This window comes from Pavona decussata, unplaced genomic scaffold (assembly GCF_977016875.1).
Source record: "Pavona decussata unplaced genomic scaffold, jaPavDecu1.1 SCAFFOLD_71, whole genome shotgun sequence".
Classification (NCBI taxonomy): Eukaryota; Metazoa; Cnidaria; class Anthozoa; order Scleractinia; family Agariciidae; genus Pavona; species Pavona decussata.
The window spans coordinates 3,048,286-3,060,000 of NW_028145490.1; the positions used below are offsets into that span (position 1 = coordinate 3,048,286).

At 37.3% G+C, this 11,715-nt stretch overlaps 1 protein-coding gene across 1 annotated transcript in view; it reads right to left on the minus strand.

Annotated features, from left to right (window-relative positions):
- Positions 1-2,159: 2,159 nt before the first annotated feature.
- The window catches only part of LOC146477345 (uncharacterized), a 19,762-nt gene continuing 10,206 nt past the window's right edge, over positions 2,160-11,715 (minus strand). The window contains exons 8-13 of the mRNA XM_085113548.1: positions 5,800-6,233; positions 5,152-5,295; positions 4,462-4,632; positions 3,873-3,951; positions 3,520-3,600; positions 2,160-2,778 (exon numbers count right to left, since the gene is read on the minus strand). Coding sequence (XP_084969674.1) covers positions 2,612-2,778; positions 3,520-3,600; positions 3,873-3,951; positions 4,462-4,632; positions 5,152-5,295; positions 5,800-6,233 — 1,076 coding nt within the window. The 3' untranslated portion in view covers positions 2,160-2,611. The remainder of the gene's footprint in view (positions 2,779-3,519; positions 3,601-3,872; positions 3,952-4,461; positions 4,633-5,151; positions 5,296-5,799; positions 6,234-11,715) is intronic.

Genomic DNA, 11,715 nt, shown 5'->3' on the forward strand with positions numbered 1-11,715 from the left:
GGCAGCTAATCATTTCAAGCAAACGAAGGGAGATCGGGGCATCACATTTGTGCAATCTAGACTTATCCACAAGATGACCTCAATATTAGTGCCTGTCGGCTTTCGCAAGTACTCTAAAAATTCAGAGCATAGCACCATATATTCAGGCAACATGATCTTGTTGGATCGTGTTCTTACTTTGACCCATTAAGGCCAAAAGAAACCATACTTTGTCTACTCAAATTCCATTACTGATGGATGAACTATCTTTTATCGTATGAAAACTATCATACAACAGACAATTTGTGTGAACAATAAATTGAAAATTGGGTCTTATCCAGATGAACTAGACAGTCACATTGCTTTTAACTCTCCTTGAGTAGCATTCATGGTAGCCTCGCAAAACGCCCCTCGGGGACGGGAGCGATGAGAGGCGGCTGTATTCGCAGGCTACGTTAGACTGAAATTTGAAAAACTTTATCAAAAATCAAAACAACTGCGCGAGTGTAGACGCAACCAGATAAAATTGTGGTAACCCAAAACCGTAATCTCACTTTGAACTGATTATATAATTAATTGTCTTTGGGGTCTAGCTGGACGAAACATCGATTTCTATCCCGTGGACAGGGGCGTACGTAAGTGCAAGGTCAGCGGTCTACCGGTGAAATGTATGTAACACAATCTTTGTGACCAAATGTATGAAACGGCCAGTAAGGTGTTACGATGTTTCTATACTGATGTCCCATATTTCTTAAACATCCAGTGTGGCCGCTCAAAGGTATGAATTATATAGCACTCTTAGCTATTTGCTCCATTTTTTTCAAAGTAAGATTGAATGAAAGAAGTCCTGGTTTCATTTTATTCCATATTTACTAGTGTTGCGACCGGTTGACAACGTAAGCTGACCCGTGTACGGCTTTTGAACTCCGCTAAAATCTTTTCACACTGCCCCTTAAAGATAGAAAACCAAGGAAAATAGTCTAACAAGCATAGGTCATGCACAGGCAGTGTCCTGTAGCAAGAATTAAAAAACCATTGTTGCTTGAAACGTTTTCATGTTGTGTTTATCTGAGTTTTAGCATCGGAATACCGTGACAGAAAAGCTCAAATTTCACTAAAGTACTACTTGTAATTCGCGGCCTCAAAAATTTTTTTCTGCGTTGCCCATAGTTTTGAAAGCGGATTTTATAAGAAGAAATGATGCTCTTTCACGTGGTGTAAATCTTTATCCTCAACGCCATGTACCAGTTGATGATTTTAGCCTCGCAAATTTGTCAATTTGGCATCACGAGAAATCGCTTAAAAAATTGTAAATATTGAAAAATCTCCTAAATATTTAATTTTCACTTCAGATGAGTAAGATACCATTCATGATGTTCATAATTATGTACTTTATCAGACTAGATGTTTTTTGTTTGGAACAAAACTGGTTTGATTTTTAAAACAAGGTCTTCGCAACATGTGGTGTCAGACACCGAAAACCAGGACCAGGAGCGGTGAATTCAAGATCATAGCCTCACATCAAAAATAATTATCGGATCGAAGTAAAACATGTATTTCTTGCAATAGTTTACCGTGGGCTATGTTGTGACTTTTTTTGAGAATCTTGAATTTTTCGCTATTGCACACCTCTGGTTGATATTTACAGACATCCGCTCTTATGACGGTTGGCGCCTGTTACAGTTTTTGAGAATTTTCTTGAAACTACAACCAGCTTTGAACAAACAAAATATATTACGTTCGTTGGCTTATCATAGGGTATCTCTGAGCGAAATATGAAGATTTTGAATTTTTGAAGCACGTGCCACATTTTACTGATATCACGCGGTCTTCAAGGACATCCTCTCTTAAGCATCATACTTAATCCAGGCTCTCCGTTTTCAAAACTTTTTTAGAGTGAGTCATAATATAAACAGTTTTTGTCGTGGAGTGTGCTGGTCTGTCGTCTCGGGGTTGCCCCTCTGTTGAACGCTCAAATTTTCAACATTTCGACAAGGTCCACTGAACGGTTTTTTTATGTTAGTTGGTGACTTAAAGACCCAACCTATAAATAAAAGTGGTGGACTATCAGTGTTACAGCGACTTATTTACTATAAATTTCCTTCTATTCCTCACATCCCAAGTCACTTTATAAAGTTACATATTGAAGACAACAAGCAACATCGTTAACTAAGACAGTATCTCTTTCTTGTCAGTTTTATTTTTGCATTTTTTCTCAACAGAAATTTAAGTTCCTTCTAAATATCAAATTGATTTCAGGTTTCATAAGATCATCCCTGTAAAAAAAATGGAAAATTACGTCATAACATTGTAAAACTTGCCGTGGATTCACGAACCGACAGGCCTGTGGATCCACTACAACTTTGACAATGTCTTGACGAAATTAACCACCAATAAAAGGACAAACGAATGAAAAACTGGCCTCAACTGAAAAATTAATGAAAACTTGTGCTTTCTTTCTTTTTTTTTCTTTTTTTTCTAAAAATGTATTTTTGACTTTCAGTCATTTTACAGTGCAACGACCTCAGCCAGTGCCACCGAAAAAACTGAGACTTTGAAATTTAAAGAAATGTTCTCGTTTTGTATTGGTTTGCAAACTACCAGAGCCAAACTTCTTTGTTGTACACGTGACCTATGATTGGCTGATCAATATTGGGTGGCCGCGGATGAGTTCGTTGCAGTGTAAAAGGCCGAGAATCAGATCACGGTGAGCTTTAGAATAGTTAACAGAAAAATTAAGATTCTGTGGTGAAGCCTTCCTTGTCATGGAATGTTGATCGTGGTGCGCGTTCGCTGATCCTATCAAACAACGGAAATAAGAGTGATATCAGTCTCTTATATTATGTATTTGTATAAGGGGTAGTTTCCAACAGAGTTAGGATATAAGGTACGAATCAATGGCAACGCAAAGAGGATAGAATTGCGTGTAAACAACTCGTGTGAACATGTAACGATTAGTTTAGGTTTTCGTATTTATTTAGCTGGGAAAGTCGCGCGTGTTTAAATTATTAACCAATGCAATGATGAGGGGAAACAAAATAAAGCCAGGGCAAACGCGAACTGACTACGTTGGACATTGAAAATCTCTGAGTGCGCTGGAATTCCGCCACTATGAAATTTTCAGGTGTCGTCTAGCTGCAGATATTAAATATTTTGCAAGATCCTTTAGTCACTTTTTCGTAGTCATGGGTACCAACTTCACTTATTAAAACCGGCTTCAATTACAATATTGAACAATCAGGCATGGGCACATCAATAAATCTGGTTTCAGTGCCGTTCGTCAACAACTTATGCAAATATGTATACTGCTGCGGCTTGGATTTGATGACACCGGGATATCAATCCTAATTGGGCTGAGAAAATTTTAGTACTGGGATGGGCAGCAGATAATTTATATTATTCAAGGGGAAATCTGAATAAAAATAGACACTTGGAGAGATTTATCCACTTTTTCTGAACCTTTTACAAGAAATTGATGACACATTATTGGATAGTATTTCTGAATCTCTCAAAGTGGGAGACCAGGAGGCAGAAGATTACCTTTTTGGCCAGAAGTTTGGAAGTCCGGAAGAAGAAGGGAAGAAAACAAAAATAATAGCGTTGGTAACCATCCGCTTGTCTCTATAATAAAAAAGGGAAAATGTTCATTACAAATCAGACCATTTTAACAAAGCTGAGCTTGTTTATTAGACTATTTATGTGATCGTCATTTTAATAAAACTAGCGGCTTTTGTATTTTTTTTTTGAGCACTCTAAAAGTCAAAGAATTAACGGCTTATAACCACCAAACTTAAAAGAAACGCTGACTTCAAAGTTGTATAGTCCGTCACCATCCCGATTAATTTAGATTAACCTTTAGACATGCCAGAAAACGTTTGACTGGTTCTATTTACCTTGCGAACAGGGCGGCTGGCATAGGTTGTTCACTTTTGGTAAATTCTTCGAAGGTTGGATGAGTCTTTGACTCCTCTCCTAAAAGTCAAAAGAAATAAAGTTATTTTATTTTGCTGCGTACTATTCAGTTACGTTTGTCCTATCTGGTGGTAACCTCTGTTATCTTGTAGTTAAAAATAGTTGAGTTTTGATTAATTAATTATCATTTTGGTCGTTATATATGACATGGCAATTTAAGCAAACTGGACACTATTAAAGTTAATTTGTTGTTCTTATCAGGCAGTGCACAGCATGTTTTAGATCATCTCTTATCGACCCCAGAGTGTTAACTAGAGGTGAAATTGACTTTTGTGGAGGTTCTTTTAATAGTCACCCACTCCAGAGCTTAAATCAATCATCAGGCTTTATGACCCTTTATTGTAACTTAGCTGGTCTTCCATTATGTCAATCAAATTCCCGAAGGCAGAAAATAACCCTCTTTTTGCTTGAAATTTTTAAAGAAGATTTGAAACAAGAAAATCGTGGCTTCCCCTGTGTTTCTTTTCTTTTTCTTATTTTTGTGGATCAACATAAAGATCATCTACTTACTCGTTCAAAGTATTCCACAATTTCCGCTTTTGCAGTATCCTTTCCATGAGAAGCTGTTATTACACGGAAGAATGACTGCTTCCGTTTGTCCACGTGACTGATTTCAAAATGGCAGTTTGGAAAGTCTGTGGAGTTTTCTGGCGAATTCCACGCATCTTTTGATTTTATAGTCTGAGAAAAATTTCAGCAGTTAACACAATGGTACGATTATATAGAAAAATATCTTATTCCCAAGGCGAAAATTAGATACAAAAATGTGGCTTATACGTCAAGACACAAACATTTTTGTTGAACGTTAAGGGTGTGGGAAGGCAATCGGAGAGACGAATACATAGCGAGTAACCTGGTAATGAAATTGCTTCAATAGTACAAAGCTTTATTAAACAATAATAAAATCACGCATTATCTGAAACTGCTGGTTGGTTGGATTTCCTTTCAAAGCTTGACTAACTTTTTGAGTAAATTCTTAAGTTACTAATTTTTTTATCGGAAAAGCCCTGGTTGGGAGTTACAGTAAATGTATGTATATGTAAGTTGCTTACATCACTGCTAGAGCTTGCTCTTACATTAATGAAAAGGAACACTTTACCTCTCATGGTATTACGTAAAAGGTTACTTTTAACCTCTAGCTTGTTATAGCTTGGACTGATTTTGTGAGGATACCATCTCTAATACTTAATGTTTTGTTACCTTCACCTTGCTTCCTTTGATCTTCCATCCGGGTTCTAGTGCGCTCAATTCAATTCTGATATCTTCATGGCTGTTAGACACAAACATTCCAGCCAGTGGTTGAAGTAACTTGTGACCTCTTTCTTCTTCTTTCTGGCAAACCTGCTGTTTAATAAATATAACAAAAAGTTGTTATATTTGAAATTTTCAATAAGTGTCTTCAATGCTTTAAATTGCATTAAAATGCATTGCTTTATCGTTTATTTGAAATGGAATAAATCCTTATGTTGACAGAACTGAATACCTAATGAGTTGCAGTGCAGCTTCCGAAAAGCTAGAGACTCAATAGCGCAATGACCAGCAGCTCAGGTTTGGGCTCGGTGGGAAGGGCTACTGGTGGTCGCATAGGATCTGTTATCTTATCTTATCTTATCTTATCTTATCTTATCTCATCTCATCTCATCTCATCTCATCTCATCTCATCTCATCTCATCTCATCTCATCTCATCTCATCTCATCTCATCTCATCTCATCTCATCTCATCTCATCTCATCTCATCTCATCTCATCTCATCTCATCTTATCTTATCTTATCTTATCTTATCTTATCTTATCTTATCTTATCCGTTATAATAGGACCATTAGTGTAGAAGGCTGACCTATAAAGTACCTTATAAGCTGTTGTTGTATCATCTACAAGATAAACCCAAATCTTCCAGTTTCGTCCTTGCGATGGCTGTCTTCCAAAGATCGCCATTTGCATTCGTTTCTGGTCATCTTTCTCTGGTCTTCCAAAAGCTGCGATTTCAATGTCTTCTTGCAGGCTTGGCAGGGTCACTTCAATGTCGTTGTGTTTGTGTTTAATTTTGGCATCAGGGAACGCCTCCTTCAAGCTTCTCCAGCTGTCTGTCTGGTGAGATGCTCCTTTAACGTGACTCAGTTTTTGCGGTCGACATTTAACCTCGATATTCCATTTGTTACCACGTGTCATCAGACAGCAGTGTTCAATCAGTGTAGGCGGAGGAGGAGAATCACCCTGAGAGATTTTGTAACAGCCGCTGACCTGTTCGAATTTTGGTTCATGTTCTTCGTCGATATCTTGTCCTAAAGAAAACGTGAAGGGAAGTGTTGTGCGCCACAATACCTCCGTGAATTGGAGAACTCGTCATTTGAAAGCAGTCGAGAAAGGTTTTTCGCTTTGAATTTAATGGTCATTTTACGTAATTTATTAAGATGACAACCATTCAGTGCGTTTGTCAACACTGGCTACAAAAACCGGCTTTCTAAGGACTAATCCCATTTAGTGGTCCTTTTTCGTCAGTGGGATTTTTTCTAATTTGCAGTTATGGGTCAAACATTTTCGCCAATCTGCGATCAGCGCCATAGACCCATGACACAAAACATTACCGAATCCGAAATACAATTTTTTATTTAAAAAACCCAGCATATTTCAAACCTTGACCCGCGATCGACATAGCATTTCGTTCGCTGTATAAACTTCAAGGTATACGTTAATTTTGTTCTCCTGTATTGGAATGTCAGGTTTCTGGAAATTAACATGAGTAGCGGAAGTTGTGAAGTTCATGAACTTTATTTCCTGTGTTCAACTGGAGTGAACGGACTGACAACGAACTCAAATTAAATGAAATATTAGACTTTCAAAGATCCTTTTGCCATAACACAGTAAAAAGCAATTGATATGATTTTCACAAGCACCCTTTACAATGATTAAATGTCGACCTCTTCTTTCCCTTTCTTTCGGTACCATTAACGCAGCTCGAAAAAAAAATTCATAGTAACCCACTAAATCGCACGTGAAGTAACCAGAATAATTATTCAATACTTACCCATTGAACAGTTGTTTTTTAACTCCGTAGAGTGACAGCACTCGGCGCGGCAATGTTATTTCGTACTGTGTAGATTGTAGCATGATGTTTCCTATTTATACGTTTACTGGTAAACTGACGCATGGCTAATTATAGTTTTCACAGTGGTTAAATATTGCATTGCATCATTCGATGACCTTCATATCACTTTCCGTTTCTATGCCCAATGCATTGTTTATTTGCTGAGGCGGAAATGTCGATATTAAATGTTATGACCAAAACAGACGGGAAGTATTAAAGGAGGGTTTTCCCGTCTCTGGAGTTTGGCAACGTTGCACTTTCCAGGCCTTTATGCTTTCAGTATTGTTTTACCACAAACCTCGGTACGCGTGTTGTTGAAAATGACTTGCTGACGCGTGTTATAATTTAATATTCTGAGATCAAAATTTGTAATATTTGCTAACCATGTCCAAAAGCAGATAAACTGAAAGTAGAGATGATACTACGCTAAACTCTATCCCTGATTTCATAACGAGAAATCATATATTTCAATCTCAAGTATCTGACTCCATATCAATTATTTAGCTGCTTTCGAAACTTCCGGATCTCTCTGCCTCTTCCAAGAATTTGAAAATAGCATATTCAATTTACAGGTGGAAACCTTTCAGTTTCTCTAAATTCCGTCTTTGTAAACAGGGCCTTTTTCCCTCCGAAACTGAAAACGCTGTCGCAAGCAAATATGCAAATCTACCACCGATAACCCAGCTGCAAGCTGGGGAATCCCCTGATGCGAAAAGCGGAAACAAAACACTTTCGAATACATTCATACTTTCGCGTGTGGGAATCGTGAATTAAGGTATAATTTTTAACTGACTGCGATAAAATAAAACATTTTCCTTAATCAATAACAAAAGGGTGCCCTTATTGACCTTTAGTTAAAAAAAGTTCTTAGGTGGTAAGAAAGAGAACGTTCGCTGTTTATATTTTGACTCGACAAAGGCAGTGCGCAATAAGTTTATATCGGGTCGGCGTGTAGCCCAGTGTGGAATATTCAAATAACATGTTAGAAAACTGCTCGTCACATCACGTGAAGCGACACAATGAGATGTCGATAGTGCGTTAAATAAACTCTATCCCTGATTTCATGAAGAGAAATTCGCAAATTCCAAACATTTATGGCTCTTCCAATAAGTGGAACACAAAATATCCAATTTACAGGGAAACCTTTCAGTTGCTTTAAATTTCGGAGTTATTAAAATGGGGTCTTAATCGTCACCTTTGAAACTGAAAACATTGTCGCAAGCAAATATGCGAATCTACCAGTGAGCACCCAGCTGGGGAATCCCCTGACGGAAACAAAACACTTTTGAATACAGTCATACTTTGGCGTGTGGGAATCGTGAATTAAGGTATAATTTTTCACAGATTAAGATAAAATAAAACATTTTCCCTAATCTATAGCAGAGAGGTGCCCGTCAGTAACCTTTAGTTAAAGTTACCGTGTACCTTCAGAAAGAAAATTTTTGGATTTTCATTTTTTTTAGATAAAAATAAACTTCCCAGTAAGTTCTTACAACCAAAAAAAGAATTTTCGAAAAAGAGTGAGTATTTGCCGAGAAATTGGGACGTAAGCGATTTCCACCGGAAGTTAAATTTTACTTTGATTGACATCATATTGCTGCCGGTGTAACCACCCGTTGCGGTATTTGCGCGAACGGTCTTTCTATAGCCTTGAATCCCTCACGTTCTCCTGTATTTAGTGGAAGAAATTGCGTTTGTTCGAATACGTCGAGTATGTCACGCAGTGGCATATCACACGCCTTACAATGAAGGCTTGATTACCAATATTCTTTCAGGTGTTACACAAGTTTTGCGGATAAGGAAATAATTTTGGTTTGTTAAAAAAGATACTCTGTGATATAAGATTCTTAAAACAAATGAACAAAAACGCCAAAAAGAACGAGAGAGGTTAAGGAAGAAAGACCCACCGACCGACAGACAAGCAGCCGGAACGATAGAAAGGAAAAAAAGAAAGAAAGAAAACGAACGAGCAAACTTAATGGAAGAAATGAAGGAAAGTAGCAATAAAATCATGGGAAGGAAAAGGCGGTAGTGCTCAACACTAAAGAAAACCAAAGGTGAACCAATCCTTATGATATAATAACCATCGCGCCATTCAAAATTTTTAAACAAACAGATGATCACGCAGCCACGTTGTCCTTCAGGATAACACATGAAATGGATTTGAATTGCTCTGTTCAGAGGTTTGCTGGGGAACAGTGCTCACAAGATAAACAAAGTCGAGCAAAAGAAAAAAGTGCCCTTATCCTCCCGTTGCTTTCATGTCGAAAAGCATCCGCTCAGCACATACACAGTCTGTCGGCGTAAGTGATGTTGAGTCGGAGATCGACTTAATTTTTGCACGGGCTTCAATTTTCACTGCACCTTGTGACATTTCGGGCATGACCATCTGTCCAGTTTATCCCTCCTCTTTGGGCATTGGGTGGTGGAGAGGTTCCCAACGATACCTTATCGAGCCACGCCAAAGGGAAATCGCGCAAGGCTGACTGCGGTCTTAACAAGGCGCTTTCGAGGACTATCTAAAACGTACCAGAGCCAACAAGTTCAAATTTTCCCCGTAAGGCAACGTTATTCATGATAGGGGAAGGTCAATATGAAATTTAAAAGTTGTTCCTTACTTTCAACTGAGCGAAAAGCCGTAAGTCGGAAAAAAAATTAACATATACTTGCAACAAGAAGCTCGCATTTTTTAATAACCAGCCTGTTTTTGGTGTGCGATAATTTTATTACAATGTTTATCACGAACTTTTTCCGTGAATGAAACCAACATGCTTATTTTCTTGTAAACCCAACTATAAACGCAAATCTTATGCTTTTTATTATCGTCATCATCTTTATCATCATTATTAATATAATTAATATATATATATATTTAGCCAAGCCTAAAAGCGGAGCTCCACAATAGAAGTCTGCTTATTTTATGAACGTAATAACCTTATGAGTTCCTCATCAATTCTGCAGTTATATAGTACATTTTTAATGCATATGCAGCTAACTGCTCATCAACAATAACAATGTAAAACAGAGGGCAAAATTACTGAATGCTGATTTGTTGTAACAGAGGGCAGTTTTTCGTAATTTTCCTTTCGCCGAGGGTAAAATTACTTAATCCCGAAAATACTCGCTCCTGATTGGCTGAGCACGACAGTTTTACATTTTGTTGGTTTCTGCATTTTGAGTCCAAAAAAACAAGTTCTTTGAGGTTCTTTCGAAGTTCGACTCTTTAAGGGTTCTTTGTACCAAAAATACATGGAAATCAAGTGCTGCAGCTAGGAGGGAAATTCCTAAAGGTTAATTTTGGTGTCTCTCACAAGAAACAGCAAAAGATTATTTGTGTCAAAAGCTAAAGACTTGGATCGGATTGATTTTATTTTGTTTGGTTGAGAAACTGAAATCAGTCATGGGATCCAAGTGCTTTCAACGAACGATAACCGAGCATGAAAGTGTCCTTTTGATGGGAGGAAGGAGCAGGAAGAAATTACTCCGCAAGTTCCTTCTTTGGATCCATCGTTTGCTATTTTAGTATCGATCTTTGTTCGTGTGATTTCCAAGCGGTAGGAAGCTTCACAGCGCAGGTGAACAATTAATTGATGCCTAACATTTGATTTATCGTTGTTAGTTTGCTCCTGAATTAAACTTGTATTCTCTCTTAATTACATGTGTTTAATGGGAACTGTTCTCGTCGGTTTTGTTTGTTTTGGACGCTACGAAAAAATTAAATAATTTGTTCATTGGTTTGCTTGCGCCTTCGATGAGTGTTTTACTGACTGTTTTACGAAGTTCCTTGATAGTTTAAGTAACATTTTGCCCTCTGTGTTATAAAAGCGGAATTTAAATGGCTCAAAATGATATTTTCTGTTTTTATTATTGTTTTTAGTTTTTAAGATGATCGAGGCAAAACGGTTTGTGAACAGCCAACGCGCGCTATCGGCACTGTCACTGTCTAGTAAATTTTGCTTACCAAGAAGGCCGTAAGCTATAAACCTCAGAGAAAATGGATACACTAACCAAAAAACACACTTGCATGAAATATATCTTTGAGTAATAAATAAAAAAAAGCACTGTGATAATTCATAGCAATAAGTACAGAAATAAACTAAACAACGATCTTTGAAAAATTCACAAAAAACAAGCGTAAACTTTGTTTTGATGAAAATGGAATCATACTTTAATTTTACATTCGCTTTTAACGTTCTTTGAAAAGACTTTCAGTGAAAATTACTCACACATCTTAATCTTTGCGCTTATATCCTACTGTTTTAAGTATTTTTGTTTGTTCTCTGTCAAGATTGTCAGAAATATATGCGAGAAAAACTTGTCAGTTGTTTATGCCAACGATACAATGTTGGAAGACGTTTGTTTGACTGACTTTTTAACTCAGAATCAAATTTTTTTAAATGAAGCAAAATGGAATGAGATTAGAAAATAAAACTCCAAGGGAAATAACGAACATGGACCAAAAAATGAGCTCAAAAGGCTGCTCTGAGGTTAAAAAAGCTGCAGTGTCAACACTACTAGAAAAAAATATCTTGCAAAAACAGCAAAGTTTTGTCAACATGATCACATGAATATACTCGCCTCTTTGGAGAATAACCAGTCCTTTTATTCGATTGCTGATTTTTTCGTTCGTTTACAACGTTGAGTTTCACTTCACGCGGAAAAATCCATCGAATGTTAAT